Source organism: Anas acuta, chromosome 4 (assembly GCF_963932015.1).
Source record: "Anas acuta chromosome 4, bAnaAcu1.1, whole genome shotgun sequence".
NCBI lineage: Eukaryota > Metazoa > Chordata > Aves > Anseriformes > Anatidae > Anas > Anas acuta.
In genome coordinates this window covers 65,640,430-65,663,651 of record NC_088982.1, presented here as the reverse complement: position 1 = coordinate 65,663,651, position 23,222 = coordinate 65,640,430, and the positions used below count along the sequence as shown (strand labels likewise).

The 23,222-nt window shown below is 35.3% G+C and overlaps 1 protein-coding gene across 7 annotated transcripts in view; it reads right to left on the bottom strand.

The window, feature by feature from the left end:
- Positions 1–23,222, bottom strand: part of CCSER1 (coiled-coil serine rich protein 1) — a 664,709-nt gene that overhangs the window by 387,251 nt on the left and 254,236 nt on the right. For all 7 annotated transcript variants that reach the window (XM_068681709.1, XM_068681707.1, XM_068681710.1 and 4 more), the window contains exon 6: positions 916–1,126. In XM_068681709.1, coding sequence (XP_068537810.1) covers positions 916–1,126 — 211 coding nt within the window. The remainder of the gene's footprint in view (positions 1–915; positions 1,127–23,222) is intronic.

Genomic DNA, 23,222 nt, shown 5'->3' with positions numbered 1-23,222 from the left:
AGGGAAAAAAACTGCAACAACATAGTTAAATATTGGCCTGGATGTCCCCAAGAGAAGTTCCTTTAAAGCCCTCCCAGTAAGTTACTGAAAACTTAAGTGGACAAGGAAGGCCCTGAACAACCTGTTCTAAATTGGCCTTTCTTTGAGCAGAGGAGCTAAACCTCCAGAGAATCCTCTGAACCTAAATTATTCTACAATTCTATGAACTATATAGATAAAAGCAACAACAACAACAAAAATAATTCTTGTAGATCTCAAAGAACAAGCATGCTCTAGTGTACTGACACAAAGATGAAAGCTTTTCATAAATTTATCTGAGTCATAGTTCCATAGCTGGAAACTGTCAAAAAAAAAATCAAAGCAACACCAGCAGTCTATAGGAGAGGCAGAAGAATATAGCAGGACAGGAAAAGCACTCTTAAAATTGTTATAATGGACTAAGAAATCTGACTTCATCCATCATTTACAAAGCCAAGAGTGGAATCTTTAATTTTAATACTCCTAGTTAGGTCTCTTTTTCCTTTTGCATCTCTCCTCTGAATAAATTGCATGGGACTTCATAATATTTGAGAAATGTGTAAAAAGAAAAAAGAAAAAAAAAAAAAAAAAACACAAAATAGGAGGGGAAGACAATACAATTTCCTTTACCTAAAGTAGTCCATCTCCTTTTTAGTGAAAGCTCAAAATCAGCTTTTTTCTCCGCACACCAAGATGGCAGTGTCCGTTAAACTCTGCTGTGGTATAAACTTTCTGACCTTAGCCATGTTTGGGCAGGACTATTTACATTTCTGAATCAATTCCATAAATTCAAGACATATTAAAAGACATCAAGTTCATAAACTTTTCTGACCCTCTTCTGCTATCTGGCTCATTAATACTGAAAGCTATTAATTTATCAAATGAGTGGGTGATTACCTCCTGAAGAACCCTCTTCATTTTCAGTAGCAATGTCTTTACAGCTGTGCAATCTTGAAGCATCAGTCTGAAGGGCAAAGATTCAATGCCTCCGCCTTCTTCCAGACCAGTAAAAGGCCACTCCACGGATGGGCTACCAGCCAGCTGGCTAACACGTGGGTACCTGGCTTCTCCTTGGTCTACCTCCTTTGACAGCTTCAGAGATAGGTTCCTTACAAGAGAAAACAGAGAGATAAACACTGAAATGTGAATGGTGAAAAAGAAAACACTACAGTTTTCAGCTTTTCCTTCATTTGAGAATAAAGACATCACTTTTTGAGCCTGCTAGCATGAATGGCTTTTTTAATATACATATGGCCATATGGTGTTAGCAATAAAATATTCATTTAGAAATTTACCATTTTCTCCAGGAATTGAAATCACGCTCTATTCTATGCCCTTCAGAAGAAAGGCATTTTCTTGAAACAAAATATCCTATGGGCAAGACCATGGCTCTATTATATTTCAGCTCTCCTTTACAAAAAAAGTAATCACATAATCTGTATGCACTTTGAAAAGCTAAATCACATTCTTTCATACCAAAAACAAACAAACAAACAAAAAAAAAATACTCCTTTCTAGGCTGCCCAGTGGTATAAGATGAACACATTATTATGTAAACTGGAATTTGAAACATAATTATTCTGTACACACTCTGACATTTAGTTACCATTGAAGCTAATTAAACTGAACATGACAAAAAATAATGTTAATTGTGGTTGAGAATCCATTCAAGACAACAGAAAGACTCTGAAAGATTTAGAGGTAAAGGAATAATAGTATTTTGCTTTTTGCACCTGAAATCCTGTTCTGCATACATACAATCATCCTTTAATATCTGTAAGAATTTCCTATGCTGGAGCAAGTCTAGCAGAGACCAACAAGATGCTGAGAGAACTGGAGCATACAACATATGAGTAGAGGCTGTTCAGTCTTCCAAAGAGTGTCACAGACTCAATCAGCCCAAATCAGTCACAATTAGCTAGAAGTTTAACAGCACAGTAGCAAAATAATTTTAAAAGAGATTACTTGGCATTTTGATGGAATATAATGTTCCATCCACTAGGGGAAAATCATTCAAGGTTTTTTTTTTTTGTGTGGTTTTTTTTTGGCATGAAATCAACCACAGTTATAACATTGTACCAATTTTACTTTTAACCAGTAGGAAAAAGGACAAACCTGAAAGGAAAATAAATCTGAGAATATGGCTGCATTGTACAATAATGTTATATTAATTACTACTAAATTACAAAAGGGTTGTAATAGCAGTGCGTGACACCTATATTCATACTGAATTAATTCACTATAATTAAAAATTTTAGCATATGTGGTAAAGAAAAAGACAGCTATTATTAACTTAATGTATAGTTCCGATTTTCTGTTCCATTTGAATTTTCATGTAACACAGAACTGATTCCGAATTTTAAGTACTTGCATATTTTTGGAGAACTAAGATATTTTTCCAATTGTGATTTTCTTTAAAGTTTACTACAGGTTTCATTACAACCACGTGCAAAAAGAGATTAACATGATTTCTCAGAACAAAGAATTCCCAAAGCCATACAACAAATGTGAAATGATGCTACTAGAGCTATCTTTTAATGGATGGTTTATTTTTGTATTTTGCAAGCTATGTAAAGTGCAGTAGGGACAATGTGTTAGATCCGGAAATACACAAGAAATCATGGGTATGGACAGGCAGTCGTGATGGCCAATAGAAATAAAATTTTCAAATCTAGGCTTTTCAAGACTAATAAAAGTATTAAATTACACTATTTTAATTTTAAAAATACATTGAAACAACTTGTAGAGTAATATTTTGCCTTTTAAAGTAACAGTCTGAAGTAGACAGTAAAGACACATTTGATTGGAGGATATTAAGCCATTACTAATTCATAGCTTTTATTAAAGAAGACAAGGGTATAAATTATGCAAACAAAAATCAACTCTTAACCAAAGTTTCACAACATAAGGCACCTTTAAAGGTTCATAAAAGAGAAGCCATGTCCAATCTATTGGAAGCTATGCTGGAGTAAGATTTATGTAGCCAGAAAATCTCATTATTTAATTTGAGCAAAACAAAACAACAAGGTCCTCTTTTTCCTTTTTTTTTTTTTTTTTTTTTTTGGTTTCCTGGTCCAGGGCTCACTGTCTGGGAGACTAAATATTGCTTATAATATTCTGCATCTTCACTTTGTGAGTCCCACAACGATTTTGGCATCATGCTCCTGAAGGGGCATCTTATGTGGATAACATGCTGACACTGAGAAAGGACCAACTGAGATGTAAAGCCTCCCAGCAGGAGTCTTCTACAGCTACATAACGTCATCAGGGAAGAGAAAAGAGTCTGGCATCAACAGCAATACCCAGCTCCCTCTGTGACTAGATAAACCAACAGTACTCTTAGAGAACTATCATCCTCTGCTATGTGGAAAAGATATAGTATCAATCTTAATTTCAACTTCACTGAACTGTATGTTGACATCAAAGCGCTCAACACACAAAATCACTGTCTCTTCAAATACAGAACATTGTACTAAAGTATGAAAAGCACCATAGTAACACATTACCACTCACAACAATAAGAATTTAAAATCTAACTCAGTTGCTACTGGAAAATTGCTACTCAGAGTCAGCTTACAGTAAGTGCTCACATTGCATGGTAACTCTGAACTCTACCTGAAGAGAATATAACTGATCTTTGACAGAAAAACTCTTCACAGTCTGATATAATCCCTATACTTGCTTCAGGAAAAAGCTAATTTTCAATTCATTCTATAACTGATACTTCATCAAGTCCATTATTAACAATGTCCAGGTGGTCTATTACAGTATTATTATGGTAATCCACTGCAATTCATCTCAAAGCAGCAGCAGAGATTTAGCAGGAAAAAGAAGTTCTTACTAAAAATAGAAGTTTCCCCTTACCAGTAAAACACCTATGCCTCTGAATTTAAAAAGCGACTAGATCCTTGACCAGCAGTGGAAAAAACATTTACAGATTGTCAATCCACCTTTTTGGAAGGCAGAGGGTTTAAAAACATATCAGGTAAATTTTATCTGTTACAAACTTCTAGACCGTGGATGAAAATCCTTAGAAGCTCATTTTTTATGATTGAAGACAATGCATTTCATTTAAATGACAGTATTGTTTCTATAAAATTTTTAAAATAAAACATTTCACAAAAGCTAATTTTGTCATTATTGAATACAGTGCCTCTGTCTGAGCTCTAAGTTTTCCTGTCATACACATTTAGGTTATGCCTTTCCTAGTTAATGAAACTGTACCAGAAAACGTTCCTAGGCACTGAAAGTCAACAGTTCTGTCACTGTTAAAACACTTCTGAAATGGCTTGACTCAAGCCAAATATCACGCTTTCAAATGACTCCCTGCCATGGTTTGGTTGCCAGTAAAGTTACTTTGGAAGGAGGCACTCCATTCTGAAGGATGTTAGTGGTACAAATGTGTACTGAAGAATATGTAGATTATGCATGTAGATCTTCTTCATTGCACATCTGTCTTGAAACCCAGATAGACTTCTGGTCAAGAGAAGAGGCAGCCTTCTTCAGAGAAGTCTGATATAAACTGTGGAGGGAGTGGCAAATCACAACTGAGAAGAGTGGTAGGAAGCTGCTCTTAATTTCCTTCCGGGTGTTTTAGACTTCACTTCCCCTAACAAGTGCTAACAAATGATTCTCATACTCTGATAATGGTCAGATGAAGCCTGAAAGATGTCATACTAAAACTTTGCCCAGTCCTTTAGATCAATGTCATAGGATAATAGGGTAATTCAAATTGCACAAGCAGGGTATACCTGAAGCCTGTGGAATACAGCAGCATGTTATATCTAAGGGAACCACAACTGATAATTGAGAAAAGTAAGCTTAGTGTCAGTAGAATAAATGTCATTATAAGGTCTGAAAAGTCAGAAAAAATTGTTATAATTTTGTAAATATAAAAAAGGGCAAAAACCTGTGCAACTAGGTAGCATTTGGGGCCTATTGGCTTGTTTCTATTTTATCTGGACACACCCACTGAATACCATGAATATATTTTTTTTCATTTTGAATACATAAAAAATCAGAAGCTACAATATCCACATTTAGCAAAATGGCAATGTCACTAAGACAAAGCAGTTCTATTTGAAAAGCGATCTTTATTGAAACAGTGAGAAAGCACTAAAATAATCAATCAGTGATTCTTAGCATTTAAATAGCCTCCATAAATCCAGTGTAACTGCACATTAACTGAGAAAGAGGTAATATTGTGCAGCCCTTTTCAAAACTTCTTTCCCTTACGAAGGTAAAACAAGAAATTTCTTACTCCAAAGCATCTTTAAAGGGTTTTTACTGTAAAAGGAAAAGACACACAGATTTGCAACTTGAGCTAGTTTGAGTTATTTTTCCCTTCTTACTGGTCCACAAATCAATGATTTGAAGAGCTTATGGTAATTTGAACTTCACTTACATAAAGATCCCCAGATTATGTGGAATTTAATCTTCTTAGTTTTCATCAGCAGTGCCCAAGATGTTGCTACTGCAGAATTAGCCTAAACTAATACAATTGGTCCCACAGAGTCTGCACTTCTTGATACCAGCTTAACAGAAGAGAGAACATGTAACTCTGTGGGTATCAGGAAGGCTCTACAAGCCAAGCAAAAAAACTCAGCCTCTACTGGAAGTACTGAACATACCTTCTCTCCTCCCTGAGAGCATATCTTCTAAAGTAGCTACTTAGAGAAAGCCTTAAATAATTTATTTTTCAGTTTCAAATGTGCAACAGCAAATATTCATGTATATATACATACGATGTACTTACATAAGGTGTATAGTTATAAAATTTATACTTCATTCATGAAGATTGTATGAAGTGTGACGAATATTTCAGAAAAACACAAAAACACCTACCTCACTTATTTGTTCATAATTTGGCCCACCAGGAAACATTTATTCTTTTATACCAGAAAGTTGCTATCAGTTTGATACATAGATTACATCAGAAATGATCCTTTTTTTTTTTTCTTCATACAGATACGGATAGTCTTCCAACCACACTTTTTCTCCTATCCATTCTTTTTTCTCACCAACGATAAATAAGGTATCCTCTTTTAGAAAAATAAAGGTCCCTTAGCTGAATCACGTAAGACAAATAAGAACAATTATATTTGACTTTTAGAGAAGAATCTGCCTACCTCAATCACTTCCAAAACAGAGTTCAAGGAACTCTCTGGCACTCTTACAATGATGTACATTACTTTCAAGTCCTACAGTCACCAGAGCGTGAATCTTAGACTCTGAGTAATCTCTTACTAATCTCACTATCCCAAACACCTAACAACTGAAATGTATAGATTCATTCTTGTAAAAATGAAAGGCCCTAGCCCATATTTAGCAAAACCAAGGCACGGACTTTTAAAGGCATGCGTCTAAATATTCCAATAGTCATATCAAATAGTTTACTATTAAGGGCCTAAATATTCTTAAACTCGGATCAAGGAGTTTGACAACAACCAGAACAGAATCTTTGGCATCAAGTCTTTATACCTCTCTCTGTCTAGCCTCCTCACCCAATTTTTCAATGCTATATCTGTTCTTTAAAAAGTTCTGTTGCTTCAAAACTTATAGGGATGACATCTGAGAAAATTAAACTGCACCATGTCATAAGGTACACGTTGTTTGTCATTTTACAGCTTTTAGAACGATGTATCATTTACTGGTACTCTGATACGATGATTTTTCAAGGTCAGCCTTTTGGAAAAATGATGTTCAGCATCTGTCATTATCAAACTATGCACCCACACATATGTGCACACAAACTGTAATGGCTAGTGCTGCTACAAGTTAACAGACTGTCAGACTTTTCTATTACAGCCCCTTTCCTTTCAAAGGTTTATATCACAGCCATAAAGATTTCCTTTGGGCTAGAACTCAGCAATCATGAAATACAGAATCAAATTTAAAAAAAAAAAAAAAAAAGAAAGGGAGGGAGGGGGCTTCCATTTTCAGCTGCTGCTAAAAGTACAGCTCTTAAGAGCACATCAAGCATTTCTTTTCTTTCTCTACAGGAGTCAAGAGCTCTGTTTATATTACCTGATCTCTAACACACAAAAACGTAACACTTGAGATTTTGGTCCTCTTCTTCCTTCTGGAATCTACTATGAAAATTTAAATATGATAAAAATAAGATAATGTAATACAATACAGTAATCAGATAATGTCCAAACAAATGGCTACTTGGAAAAGACCAGTGGGACTTACTTAATTTCAAGTGGTAGGAGTGCAGTATTAAGTAGCCCATTACAACAAAAAATAAAATAAAATAAAATAAAATAAAATAAAATAAAATAAAATAAAATAAAATAAAATAAAATAAAATAAAATAAAATAAAAAATAAAATAAAAAATAAAATAAAATAAAATAAAAATAAAATAAATATATAATAATATATAATTGTTTGTTTTAAAAAATAAAATATTTTATTTTATTTTATGATAATTTTTTAAAATGATTGTGAATAAAAAAATAAAATAAAATAAAATAAAATAAAATAAAATAAAATAAAATAAAATAAAATAAAATAAAATAAAATAAAATAAAGAGTGTATCTCTGCACTGACAGTTCTGCAGAATTTGTGTCTTTTTATTTTTAACAGTTCAGCAGGTGATCATTATTTGAGCTATTTTACCACTGGTCTACATAATAAAAAGTGCAGCTTGCTTACAAAAGCAAGCAGTAATTCATATTACATCTTTTACCGGCATATAAGCAAAACAAGGTTTACCGTTTATCTGACTAAGGATAAATCTATCTGCTCTCTTTGCAGAGTTTGTAAACATTGCGTACTTCTGACTAGACACTTTCAGCATAGCTAAAGCTAAAGGCACTTGGTGTCTTCTCCAAATCTCACTCCAAATGTGCTCCACATAGTTGACCCACTCAGCTGACCTGGGACTAGAATGACACAATATATGAAAGAAGTTTACAAGTGTGCCAGGCAAATTTCTACAATATTGGAGAGAAGGAGAAAAGTACATCTGTTCTGCCATTGCCACTTTTTGATTAAAATGTTTCTCCTCATCTTTGCTCTCTGTTCTAAATGCTTTGGATCTGCTTTGAGAAACCATGCAAATGTAATATAAAATTTGAAGTCCTGGTGAGGCCAAAAATACATCAAAAAAAAATAATAAAAAAAAAAAAAATTGTGCTCTGTAGAAAGATATACATGTAGTATCACTAGTAGCAATTTCAGTGGGGAAACAAGTATGGTAACAGGTTAAATCTACTAAAAGACAAAAGCACAGCAGGGTTTACAACAATTTAAGGGTTTACAACAAGCAGGGTTTAGTGCCAGGCTGAATTCACATACATGAGTCAGACAGGTAACACAGATTTCCAGTGAAAACAGAAAATTAAGTAGAAAATGCATATACTTTAGAAAGAAGCCATTTTCTTCAAGTCCTGTTTAACTTGGTTTTCAAGTGTTTGGGAAGCACCTAAGCACATTACTATTGTGTAAACCAAGATGCTATTTTTTGATGAAGCTATTAAGCATAAAGAGCACTTTTGTGAAGTAAGAAGGCAATTCATTATACATTGAGTTGGTTGAACGGTTCACCTGAGATGTATAACAGTCAGTTTTAAGGATGTAATTAATATTTACTAAAATAACCCAAGTATTTCAGTACACTTTTAGCATTCTGCTTGCTTTTCTCACATCCCAGCCCCTTCAGAGGTGCCTTCATAGTGAGCAGGTGATTCAGGGAACTCTTCCTGGACTGGGTCCAGTTACTGAATCGCCCTGGCTTCAGACTACACCAGGACTTGCGAACAGACAGAGGTCATAGTCATGCTATAGATTATCATGCTATAGTCACACGTTCCTCCACTAGAAAAATGCATATGCCTGGAAGACTGAATCACAGCTGAGTGCTGGGGATTAGAAGGAAGAGGACCAAGAGGGGACCTTAGCTGTTAGACTTAAGGAATTCCTGGTATGACGATTAGGTAGTTACAAATCTGTGAGTTCAAGAAATTCCAACTAGTAGTCCTAAACTTCATTATTAGCTCTTTGTTTTCACATAGTCCCCGAAATAATAAGCAATTGTTAACACAGCTATGTGTGCATGTCCATATATTTGCTTGTTTTACTTTATCACAAAGTTGTTGAACATCTAATGAAGAATATTGTTTTCAAGTGAGAAATTATAAAGAAATCTCCTTTAGTCTATTTGCTGATGTGAATCGTTGTTTCATGATTAACAGCTTCTGACAGAGTAAGACACTACGGTGTCCCACATTGTCCCACAGTTAAATAACATTAAATTTCTGGATTCAAATCAACTAAAAACTAAATTAAGCATATAGAACACAAGAAATAAAGAAACTTCCTTTTAGAGTAACTGGCTATAAACTATCTGAGATCTGTACTTCCAGCACTATGAGCTAAATAAACTGTTATTTGGATCTTGTCTATGAAGAGTGCCAGCTAAGAAAGGGGAAGTTAAATAGTTCCTGTCCAGGTATATGTTACCTTAAAACATATGCAAGAAACAGGGAGTTTCTGCAGCACAGAGGTACTAGGAACCACATGTCTTCCAAATCTTCCTTTTCTCCCCTGAACACTACACAGCTCAACACATTGACTTGCAAAATACCACTGGCATAGAGGTTGATAAATTGAGAACAAATTCCCAGCTGCATGTGGGAATGAAAGCTTGTAAATTGTGGGACCTCTCAAACATTATTTCCTTGTGAGCGTCTCAAACTACTGGAGGGTTTGTATCCATTCAGGCAGGTTTCACTTAGGAGGCAGGTGTTGCAGTGCGTGCACTTGGATTTTAATTAGGGAAATTAAACCCCTCTAAAAGCACATTCTCAGTTGTATTTATTTTTTTAAGAAAGACATTAGAAACAAAACAAAAAGAAAGCAATAAAATAATTAATGTGCAAATTAACCTAATTGCTTTGTTCTTACATGATATAATGAATCACATAGTGCCACAGCAAAAACATGTTATTTTACTATGAGGTGAAACTATCCCACCTACAGGAGACTTCTCAGATTTTGGTTAGCATTTGGTTTAGGCCCAAAGCTCAGCTCTATGAATTATATTTAAATATGTCTACATATTTCTTTGTACTCTAGCACACAGAAGAAAGCAGAATGCAAAAACTAAATAATAGCACTGAGCTGTTTGTTGCTTGTCATATTTTTGTTGGTGCATTGTTACTTGATCAGTAAGTGCTTATGCCCCATCAGAAACTTTATCCTCTCTACAATGCTTCACCTCTCTTTCTGTAAGAGGAAATTAGGCCCCATGCCTTTTAATTTTTATTTTATTTTTTTTATTTTGTCACATTAAAATTAAGTGCTCATTTCAGTTGTTTATTCTGTGGTTGTTACAGTCTCAATTTCTGGGACTCTGCTTGAATTACCTGAGTATCTGGAGTTACTGTAATTGCTTCTAATTTGCAATGCCAGGCTAGTTTAAGGTTGAGAATAACATGAAGAGCACTTCTGTGCAAAACTATGCAAGTTTTGAAAGAGAGCATCTCATTCAAAACATACGGCCTATGATTTGATTTTCATGTCTCATGTCTGAATTCTTTGGCCTGCATGTATTTGAATTTTGAGCACAAGACAAAAGTAGTATTTTGAACACAGTTTCTTTCAACCTAACAATAATGTTATAACCTGTATCTTTAACACATTCAAAATTCAAACAAATATGTTAATTAAAAAAAAACAAACAAACAAAAAAAAACATTTTGAAGTGTGCTTCAAGAAATTTATTAAAATATTAGAAGGATTATTACTTTATCATAGAATTCAGAGCACTTCATCTGTGAAACATTAAATATACATTATATAAAAGAGTAAGTAATATTATTAGTAGTTACTAACTTTGCAAAATCTTTGTCATAAGTGCATTGATAAGAACATGCAGTCCTAGTAATTGTTAGAGCATATGTTAAAACTTACTGCCCAATGCTCCATCTAAACAGAGATATAACTGAACTTGGCAGCTCTTTATTCTCAAGACACTTAGCAATACCACTGCAGCTTTTTTTTTTTTTTTAATCTTCTAAAAAAAGAAAAAAAGTAAAAAAGTGGCATGAAATGTCAATTTCTGTCCTGTATTGCTGATTATACATACAGTTCATACAGTTTGATCTAAGCACAACCTATGGATTTTGAAAGCAGAAGACAAGGAACTCAAACGAGATGCCTGTATACATATAGACATTTTTCAGCCTTTGCATTTTAGCATCACTTGACTTATGAATCTGATTCTTTTGTGTTGTGCAAGGCCACATACCTGGCTTTGCTTTCAGGACTGGAAATTCATCAGAGACTTGCATCAGCATACATATTACTGTTCTGGGCGTCATTCTGTGTATGTGACGCACAAACACTTTTATAAACTTTTTAGGGCATGCACGCTTGGGATAGTGTTGTGAACTGGGATATGGGATGCTTGCATTAGAGAACAGAGAAAAAAAAAAGAAAAGGGATTATTTAGGACAGGGTAATGGATGAAAAACAAGAATTCTATTAACAAAATAGTTGGTTTGGGTTTTGGCCTTTGGTTCAATAAAACAAGTTTTTCTTGTGCATTTGAACAAGCAATGAGACATTCTGAGAGCAACTGAGAAACAAACAACATGCCTAGCAATACAGACACTTTCTCCAGGCATAAACATAATCGGTTTGGGGATTCTCTGTTTCAAGACTAATGTCACAACTTCAGTACAACCTGCGTCAGAACATAGTGTTCAGAAGTGCACTGTGTGGCATTTGGGTGGGTGTCCTTTGAAGGACTGCATAGAAGGTGTCAATACCAAGCTCCTGGAGCCCATAACTCTGTTTTTAGCATGGGCCAATGGGAATGTTATCTCATCTTCTCTTTTGTGCACACTGAAGGGTGCTTGACATTTAAAACCAGATAACACTGGCTGGTAGCAAAGGGGAAGGTTTCTATTCACTCTAAGCTGCATAAACACTGATCATTATCTTTGTTCAATTGTCTTTGAAACAAAGCCCTGAATGCAAACAACTGCTATGTCCAAAAAAGAAAATGGTGTAAGTTTTCCTCACTGCTGTGACATCTCCCAAGAGATACAAACTCATGCTGGTGAATACAGTGAAGAGCATTGGTCAAAAAGGGAAAAGTTCATTTTTTCTGACAAGACTGACAAATACTATAATGTTGTTTTTCACCTGTTTTGTGGGAATTGATAGAGAAAAATGAGGCAGATAACAAATTTACTCTTAAAAAATCTTGATACTGCAAAACCCTAGGGAAGTTAGTACCATTCATTTTAAACCCACAATACTTAGGCCCCTCAAATGGAAATACTGTTCCTTCAGGTCTGCATCTAGCTATTTAAGGAACTTTTATGCCACATAACTAAAAAGCTCTTTTATTGGATAAAATATCAAGCTGATGCAAATACTGGTCAAAGCTCCAAGCAGACAAGAGGCCACAAAGGACCTGTCACATGAACAGTTTGTATTGTTACTTGTTCCTTGGAGTAGCCAGGAATTGTTTACATTCCTTTTGCTCAGCTTCATTATTTTTCAACACAGTGAAACCAAACCTCACAGTACCCAGATCTGGTTCATCTATAGATGACCTTAGTTCAGTTACAGATCCCTGGTACCTTGGTACCAGGGATTTAGGTATCACTTTTCAGTTCTATTTCATCTCTCAAATGTCAAACAATTTATTTTTTTTTTCCTCTTAAGAAATTTGACCAATTGAAGTTACTTGAAATAAAACTTCGAATGTCTGAATGGGTAGTGTGATGTGTTGTGCTAGGTAGTAAATAGATCTACTCCTTTAAGTTAGATGGAACCATAGGATTTCATATTAAGTCTACAGAAAACATCACACTCAAAATCTTTACTCAATGGTATATTGTGCAAAGTATCCACAGTTTGGGAAATATTTCTGTGGAATGACAATACAGAAGGGAGGACCTGCCTAAGTCACCTTCCTGAAGACAAAAGGAAACTATCAGTCCCACTCCTATAATTGCATGACTGGACCTGTCAAGTATAATTTTTTTAGTTCACTACAGACAATTCCATACTGTTACGAATAGTCTACAATGCAATAAAGAAGAGTATGGGACATCTCTCAAACTTTTCAGCTTGGCCAGGGTCATACAGCAAAACACAATGCTTGCCAGTGAAATCTGGCAGCATGCAATTAAATAGTTTTTTCAAAATGAATATTAAAGATGCATGGCAGTTGGTGGTTTTGTCATTCCGTGAATATCTGGTACATACTTGCTCTTTTATGCTTGATTTTGCCACTGAAAACAATTGGATCCTTAGACAAGTTCACTGTTTATTACAGTACACAAGTTAAAATGCATAAACCTACTTGCCGTTGAAATACCAATTTCTCTTTCTAGACTAGAAAATCTTTAAGTTTTTGAACACTACATTGCCTGACTTAAAGAAGAAATTTAGACACATACTTATCAATTACAAATAATAGCTGGGGCTACTGCTCAAAAATGAGAAGCATCTGGACTTCTAATAACTTAATATAGGCAAGAATTCTACTTTACATCCCAGTTTAGGGTGGGATATTTTATCCTTACACTAAAATATTGAAATGTGAAAAGTACTGAGCCTCTCATTAACACTACTGCCTACAGAAGCAGTAACTTTCATGGCAGTTATACATCCAAATGTTGGTCATAACACATAAAATATATCCTAAGAAATTTTTAGAGAGGATGTGAAATAACGAAGGATAAAATTATATTGAAGTACTGTTGAAGGTTGTCATCATCCCAGCATGGGGGACACTATTTCACCTGTGTTCCAGCAGTCTATCTCTGTGCACATTCATTCATGTTCCAACTCAGCAGCATATCAAAAGCAATTTCATATTCTGCTGAGGCATTTCAGAGCTTATCACAGTACCCATGTAACTTCAACTGCGATCTCTCCTGACTCTCTCCACTGAATTTCAAATTTTAATATCTAAGTGGAAAAAATTCCATTTTCAGTTAGCTTTTCTCAAGTATTTGAAGGTTACAAAGCAGAGTCAAAGCAGGAGACTTGAAAAAAGGGCTACTTTCTTCTACTAAAAAAAATCTGAGGAGTAGGGGCAGCACTAGGGTCCATCCCTACCAGCATGTTAGTGGATCAGCTCAGTCAAGTATTTCTGAATTGTTTTCCTCTTGTGTAAAAGGCAGGCAGCCCCAGGAGATGTGCCATCACCAAAGTCAACACCAGAGCACACCTGAACCAGAAATATGCTGTGCCTGCACAGTGGCCTCAGGGCTGGGGAAGGCAGAGAAAGGGTGAATCCATCCCAGCTAAAAACCATATGAGTTCCCTGGGCTCTAGGATTTAATTAATTCTGACATACGTTTGAACAGATATTCTGAAGCTCTAGAGGAGTGTTCCTGCTAAATGTTTTCATTGTGTCCCTCTATCCAAAATATACAGAAATTCTGATAAACATTTAGATGCATAATAGAAAGAGTTTCATGTAGCAGAGCACTAGGATCTATCTGGGGTGATGAAAGTTACTACTGATGAAGGGAACTTTTAGGGGGAAAATCAATGTTCGTTTATGTTAAGGTATGGGTTTTATGTCATTCCTCTGCAACATCTCAACAACTGGTATTCATTACATGAGGTAATTAACACTGTTTTTTGACTAATCCTGTAAATGTATAAATTGCACTTAGGTGGTTGAAAACAGTAGGAAGCTCTGAGCCACTTCCAGGAACAATGCAACAAATCAGCCAAAAACATGCAGAACTGGTGAATAGGCATAGCATCAAAAAATACTCCTTTCCTCAAGGACTTGTATGTGAAGGCAGAAGATACAGAAAAGTTATCACCTTGTTTTGTGCTGCAAATCCCCCAAACTACCCTTCCAAATACATTCCAGTAATACCAAACAGATGGCAAGGAGTGATTCCAGTGGTTCTAGGTGAACACATGCTGGCTAAAAGCCCTATTCATTTGTTTCCTTGATCCTTTCAAAGACATTTCAAGAACTCTTTACCATTCTACTGTTTTCACTTTTGTATGCTGCCTCCATTGCACTTGTTTTCAAGAGATGAAACCTTGCAAATAGACAAAAGGGATAGGAAGAGGTTTCTGCATTAGAAATCCCTGGGGCAGTAGAGTCATAAGGAAGTATAAATATTGTTCAAAGATGTTAGTGACCTTTCTCCTGCTCTTTTGGCAGAGTCACTTGGAAACAAAGGGGAACATTAAAGCCTGTTCTTCTTCCATTTTCATATTCTTTCCAAACTTGTGATGACAAGGCTTGTTATTGCTCTGAAAATCCTACCAAGTACCAAAACCCAAGAGCCACACCATATCACTTCACTACTCGCAACTGTTTCCTAGTTGAAATAAGGACTGGAAAGACAAATGAACATCATTATGACAGGCATGTCATAATGAAGCAGAGTATAGAAGCTGAAACACCTTCACTTAAGCACTAAAAAAAAATAAATACATGATAAACAATTCATGGAAAAGAAAATCAATAGCTGAAATGTGAAATTTACAATACAAGCAATTTGAGTTTAACTTACAGAATGACAGGTCTGAAGACCAACAAAAAGAAATTGTAAATATGTACAATACATCAAGTACCCAGTGATGTGAGGCAGCTGGACAGAGACATTCATATTTATGCTTTATCTATTCACACATGATAACATAAAATCCACAAAGAAAGAACGATGATTATGCTTTACAAGCTGCATGTCCAGATCCTGTAGTTCAAACACATGTATGTGGCAGGATAAAGCAGACTAAATGTGAGTATTTGGAACTCAGCTTCAGTTTAGCAGCATCTCGGTTTTACAGTAAACCCAAGAAGCCCAAATGAGAGGAACTGCAGTGCAAGTACACAGCTGCAGGCAAGTCCTGACTGATAGTCGACGAACCCAAACAAGAGAGAAAGATAAGCAGTGTGTTTGGATGGTGAAGTACTGTCACCTGCATACTGATGGATCAGGCATAGACTGATTATGTTTCTCAACAAAGTTCATTTGAGGCTTGGTGTCAGACCTTGAAAACGAAACCAAAGCATTTCAATAAGACAATTGGGCTAATTACTGAAAACTGGTTCACACAATTATTAGTGCTCATTTGTGCTTGTACTTGAAAGCAGCAATGGGAGAGTTTAACTTGTCTGTACATACATATACACATATAATATATATACATATATAATATATTATATATACACACACTTTTTCATCCAATCAGGCATGAAAAGACAGAAAAAGGAAGAATAGTTCTTATTAGCACTGATTTATCTGGACTCATTGCTTTTGCAAAACTATTATTCTTAGATTTCCTTGAGTTCATTATAAATCCTAGACATTTTCCAAAATTAATAAATACTAATCTTAAAAAAAAAAAAAAAAAAAAAAAAGTTATCAAAAACACAACTGGGTACTATACTCAAAAGAAAAAAAAAAAAGCATGATATAGGTAAATCACAGAACCATTCAGGCTGGAAAGACCTCTAAGCTCATCTAGTTCAACCTTTCAAAATGGAGATCTGACTAGGGATTAGTCCCTTTGCTAAGCTGTCAGTTAAGGTTTTTCTAACACATCTCTTCTCCAGGTAAGGACCACTCTGGTGCTTCTTCCTTGAGGAAGCAGCCTTTGGGAAAAGATAAATTTTACTTCAGTCTAGCCTTAAACACCTTGCCTGGGCTACAGTGTTTAAAAATGGGTCCTGGAATCACAGACTGAAACTCTCACCCTTCATGCTAATTAATTTTTAGTAATAAATAAATAAATAAATATATATATATATATATGCGCTTAGGTCTAAGTATTTATAAGAATGCAAATACTAAGTTCATCCTTCTGCCTGTGAAGTTTATCAAAACACCGTCTCTCAGACTCACTCTATCCCCAGTGACCTGCATAATAACTTGCCACTTGCATAGTATAAATAACAGTACGTATGCAACTCTTACAGTGTTCTCAATTCTAGAAACAAAGCATTTGACACATTAAAAGTATACTACTGACTTAATATTTATCATGCATAGTACCTTCCCTATCCTTCCTTTGTTGTCATTTTTCTTATTACAGCCATTGCATTAATCTTCCAGATATGCTGCAATATTTTAACGCATATCCAGAAACACTGAATTATATGTTTATTTTCTTTAAATGCATTCCTGTATAGTAAAAGCAAACAAACAAAAACAACAAAAGATGGAGTACAAGTTGCACATCTATTCTGCATGGGCAAACTAGTAGAAGTAGCCAATTAAGTAAGGAGATTTTTTTTTGAAATAGAAATAATATAGGGAGAAGAGAAGAAATATATGGAGTAATAACCTCAGAAAATTCAGTAAGTAGCTAATTCCTATGGCAGTTCTAATTGCATTATCATTAAAATATCTTAATTTCCTGAAGAAATTAATGGCAGACCACAGTGTCTGACATTAGAGACCCACAAATTACATTTACACCTGTCTTTTAAATCTTTGTAGAGAAGATATTTGGATAAAAGCAATAATATGAGCTACTCTATACAATCTCATTCTGAACAAAATACAATGATTTTATTTCACTTAATGTGAAAATCCTTCCTAACTGTTAATGTTTTCATAAAGAGTTCAGTCTCCACAGTCAAAAAAATATAAACCCCAGAGGGAACTTCTGAAGCATAAACAGGATTAAGATTTCTTGATGCTTTCTATATAATACATTTCATACCCCTAAGATGAAAAATTTCAGTGAACAGTTCCCATAAGCCTTTTCTATGCAGATGCTTTTCCTTTTTATCCCAAAGCACAAATACAGTATAAATAGCAATGACAGAGTTTCAGCCTTCCTAATGTTGGTTTATAAAATAAATATTAAAGATCACATAAATGCACACTTCCCATTATAATAATGTACAGCAGACAGCAGGCTTTGGTTCACTCCCTATGGAAAATGCGCTAAACATGCTCTTCTGTATAAAGTACATAGCTGAGAAATTCAAATTGTGAAATCTTTGTTCTCCTGAATGTAAATTGCCTGCTCAATACTGTGTGCCAGAAGGGCTTTCAATGCCAAAAGGAAAGCAGTCAGGAGGAAAAAGAAACAGCAGGAAGTGGGATGTGAATTTGGTGTTACTCTAAAATGCATAGAATATATTTAAAATGTGAAAATTGATGAAACACTCAACTGCATAAGCTACTGCAGCAGCTACCAGAAATGGCAAGTGTCCCTGGAACTGGGGAAAGCTTGGCAAAATTGCTGCAATTCTCCCCAAGTGAGGCTCACAGGGCAATAACTATGCTTATTTGCTGGCAGAACACAAGGAATAGCTGCCTCCTGGTAATCTCCTTGCCTCCTTCAGAAATGCTCCATGAACAATCATGGTCAACTATCTTTGTATGAAATATTTCCACCAGAACCCATTCTTATGGGACAGATTTCTCCCTAATCTGCATAACAGTTTGAGCTTAAAAGGGTTTAGCACAATAAAAAATGAAACTTAAAATTTAAGGAAGGAACAGTAGTTGAGAAAAATGCCCATTTTATCTTGTAAAACAAACAAGCAACCAACCAACCAACCAAATAAATCTACTATTTAAATGGAAAAATAAAATCAAAAAATCAAGGTGATTCATGAATGGAAATTTCCAATTCTGATAGCTGCAGCAGACCTGACAGTCTGGTATTCTCTGTTGTCATCATTGCCCTGGTGACAGAAGGTACTGCAACCACAGTTTGACTGAAACAAATTTCCACTTTAGATGTAAGGCCACAGGAGCAAGCAAAGAAAGCTCTTCAGAGCTTTCAACTCCTTGCTCAGCTTTCTGTCATGTTCCTTGCAAAAAGAGACATGTTGTTTTCTTTCCTGGAAGAGAATGCTGGCATTTCCTAAATTCAAAGGTCTCCTTGATCATAGAAACATTTTTAGAGGGGATTTACCCTTACCAGGCTGACATTTTTGTTAATGGCATGGATATTACTTATATGACACATAAATCCTAGCTGAAACACAGCCATTCAAGTGTTTAGCTGGTGTACTTTAAAATCTGATGATCTTTGTTTCACAACTGTCAAAAACATTCCAGATGTATCTGGTATAAATTGGAGTACTTAAAAAAAAAAAAAAAAAAAAAAAAAAAAAAGGTATTTGAGGTATTTGACAGGTATTTGACAAAAGTATCTAGAGTATTTGCAAGAATGAACTTATTTAACTTTTTTTTTCATTAAGTAATCGTCATCATGTATGAAAAACACATAGAAGAATGACCGAGAAGAAGGAAACAAGTTGGTCAGAACAGAGTCTGTATCAGCAGGATTTGTGTTTTGCTTTCAGCAGGTAGTTATTCATTAAGGAGTGAAACAAAAATAGGAAAAATAAATGAACTCTGAGCAATAGGCACAGGCCACACAGGCTCACAGAATTCACTGAATAAACTCTCACGATGATATTTTTTCACTCAAGAAAACAACTTACTAGTACTTAATACTTCTCAAAAAAAAAAAAAAAAGAGAGAGAGGGGGGAGTGAAAGGCAAAAATCTTCGCATCCTCTCCCCACTTCTTCAACAGTGTGAATTCACACTCCAAACTGTGTGGCTGTTTATTGTATACACGATAAATGAATAATTGAACCCTCTGTGCTGTACAGTAAAATGTAATTTTCTTTTAAGTAAGAACCCTTATAAAGCCACTTCATGCATATCACACACCTCCGGACATGCAGTAAAATCAAATTTTATAATGCAAGAAGCAAAATTCTACCCAAGCTTTATCCATGTAAAAACTGTGAATACAGTGGTTGATTTTCAAATCCAAACATATTTTGCCAAGAGCAAGAATGCCAGTCCTAATACGTTTTCATTATGAGTGAGTTTATGTATTTGAGTTCTAGATTAACCCTCATGTCTTCAGATGCCCTGTCTTATTTCTGAATAGATAAATGCATACATCAGTGATTATTATTACCTCTGAGAGAAATAATAATTTCAGGAAATGAACCATTAAATTAGAATTTTTAATGCATTTTTTGCAAAATTTCCATGCAGCTGGTTTGGTGTGAAATGATGCGTAATGCTCCAAGAATAAAAATAAAAAGGATCCATTTATACTACATATCAGGAAGGGCAATTTGCTCAAAATTCTAACAATGAAAAAGTAAGAAATTGAGCATTTACTCAAAAACAGACAGAAACATAAAATCTATCCATATAACATATAAAACCTATTTGGAGTATGTCCAGAGAAGGGCTGAGGGAACTGGGCTTATTTAGCCAAGAGAAAGGGGGGTTCTGGGGAGACAGTATCACTCTCTATCACTATCTCAAAGGAGATTGTAGTAAGGGGAAATTTATGTTGGATATCAGGAAACACTTCTTCACTGTTGTGAAGCACTGGAACAGGCTGCTCAGGGAAGTAGTTGAGTCACCACCCCTGGAGGTATTCAAAAGACGTGTAGATGTGGTGCTTAGGGACATGGTTTAGTGGTAGACTTGGCAGTGTTAGGTTAACATTTGGACTCTATCTTAGAGGAATTTTCCAACCTAAATGATTCTATGATTCTATAATTCTAGGAGAAAAAAAGAGGTGACTCATTAAGATTGTGGATGTTTGAACTCGCTCTCTTCAGGAGTATCATTTGTTGGCAGTTATCTTAAAAACTCTAGATTTTTTTTTGAACTTATTTAAAAATAATTTTAGAAAGTTTCTTGTATGTGTATGAATTAAAATGAAATTGTTCCAATAAGAAGTTTGGAATTGATTTGTTTTTAACAAGCCAAAACGACAGCTTCAAAATTACTACATCTCTTTTTCCTGTAAACTTAGTTTTATTTTTCCAAGGAGCTTAATAGACCCTGGTTTGAAAGAGATCATAGGAAGGGCGTAGCTGAAAGAACTCCAATGAGAGACAGTAAATCACTCACATCCTGTTTCCCATTTTGACACTTCTAAGAAAGGAACAAAAGAATATGAATTTGTGCTAGAGAAGAATTTAACCCTTATCCTTATCTTTTAAAATCCATTTCTAGTCTTAGTTCCATAGTTTTTAATTAATCACCTCTTCTTTAAAGCATTTTTGCTTTTTTTTTCTTTTACGTTTATTTTCTTTTCCTTCTTCTATGTTCTCTACTTTCATCCATATCCTTTTGATTTCTTCCTTCATTTCACTTTCCTAGTTCTACCTAATCATACTTTGCATCATCCCTTATATTACCTGTCTTTATCTTGTGCCTTCTGATGTCTTTCAAGAAAAAACATAAAGCAGCCTAAATGCCTGCCATTAGAAAGGCACCGGTCTTTCAGATGTGCTACCAGGTCTCTGACATTATCCTAGGCCAGACTGTGTCTACAACACCTATCATTTTTATGACCTTTCGTTTCACCTCCAGCTGCTGCACTTCTCATACCTACAGCTTTCTGTTTTAAAGTGCATAGATGCCTTTTAATTCAAGCTTGAATCCCTCCTTTCATCATTGCACCCACTCCAACAAGTATCATGTCCTCCTGCTTAGATACCAGCTGTCAAGTGTCTGCCCTGTTCTACATGTAAATAAGCTCTGGTTACCTTACCATACCGACCTAATTTAATTTTTCTCCTTCAGCCACGACACAGGCTATGGTATTCCATATTTTAAAAGGAATGTATATCATTTAATGTGACCTCTCTCTTGATGGCTTGCCATTTACTACATAGTACGGTAAAAAAGCTCTTCTCCATACCTCTTAGAGACCCAGGCATGACAGTGGAACTCCTGACCAATATCTCCATTCTACCTCCTCCTCTTTCTTAAGGGGAATTCTACCAAATTACCCTTACCAAAGGCTTTTTATCAGGCTTCTAGAAAGTTCTAGAAAGGTGTGGTGGTTTTACCATGCTAGGTAGCTGAACACCACAACAGCTCTCTCACTCCCCCTCCTTAGAGGAGGAGGGGAAGAAGTAATGGAAGAACAACTCATGAGTTGACATAGGGATAATTTAATTACAGGGAAAAAATAATTATTAAGGAAAGATTATTATTAATTAAACAATTTAACTAATGGGAAAAAATGGAAAGGGAGGAAGAGAAAAAAAAACAAACAAACAAAAAAAAAAAAAAAAAAAAAAAAAAAAAAAAAAAGTAAAGGCTATGTGGAAGTGCAGAGGAAAGAAATTACTCTCTACTTCCCACAAATGCGCTTGACCACGTCCTTGAAGCAGGGCCTCAACGCATGTAGCCAGTGTTCAGGAGGACAGATGTTTTCACAACGAGAACCCACCCCTCATCTCTTCTTCCTTTTTCCACCTTTTATTGCTGAGTGTGACATCGTATGGTATGGAATATCCCTTTGGTTGGTTTAGGTCAGCTGCCCTGGTGGTGTTTCTTTCTCACTTTTTTCCCCACCCCCTAGGAGAGTTAGAGAGGGTCCTGATGCTGTGCCAGCACTGCTCAACAGCAAACACAACACCCGTGTGATACCACTGCCATTCTATCTACAAATACAGAGCACAGCACTGTATGGGCTACTGCAGGCTGCTGCAACATCCCAGCCAGACCCAGTACAAAAGGGGATTGTTTTAACTTTTTCTTACGCTGATTATGGCTGCGAGGAGTTGCTGTCTTTTGTCATATGTGATAAGGGGCAAAATGTAGGTTCAAACATTGACTGTCTACTTACCAACCTATTTATAGTGAATGGAAAAGATTTACTAGCCACTAGCACAGAGAATAAAATTCAACTACGGAAAATTCATGACATTAAAACTGACGGAAAACAAATGAGTTAAAGTCAGAAAGGGTCTTGCACTTATTACAGAGTTCACTTTTGATTTTAAGTGCCATATGGTACAAAAAGTGCTCTTCTGCTGTTTCCTAAATAGCATCAAGTGCCTTTCTACAATGGACTTAAACAGCAAGCAATCCTAAAAGCAGCATGTGAATTTCATCAACAGTCCATGAGAAAATAGCACTCAATAGTAATGTAAGAACCAATATTATAGAATAGTTTAAGTTCTTCAGCTGCTTATCAGGAAGTAATAAAAATTTGAATTAAACTGCCTGACACTATTTCTGACTCATGCCTGTATGACAACAAAAACAAAGACCCTTCAAAATGCAGGCTTAATGCCCATCTAATTTAGACTAATTTTTTCATAATCTTACACAAACAACAGTAATTAAGCCAAATGGCTGAATCATGATTCGTTTTCATTTTAAAAAATCTTCATGTAAATGATGATATAAAGGCAAATGTTTCACAGCTAGAAATCTATGGTGGCAT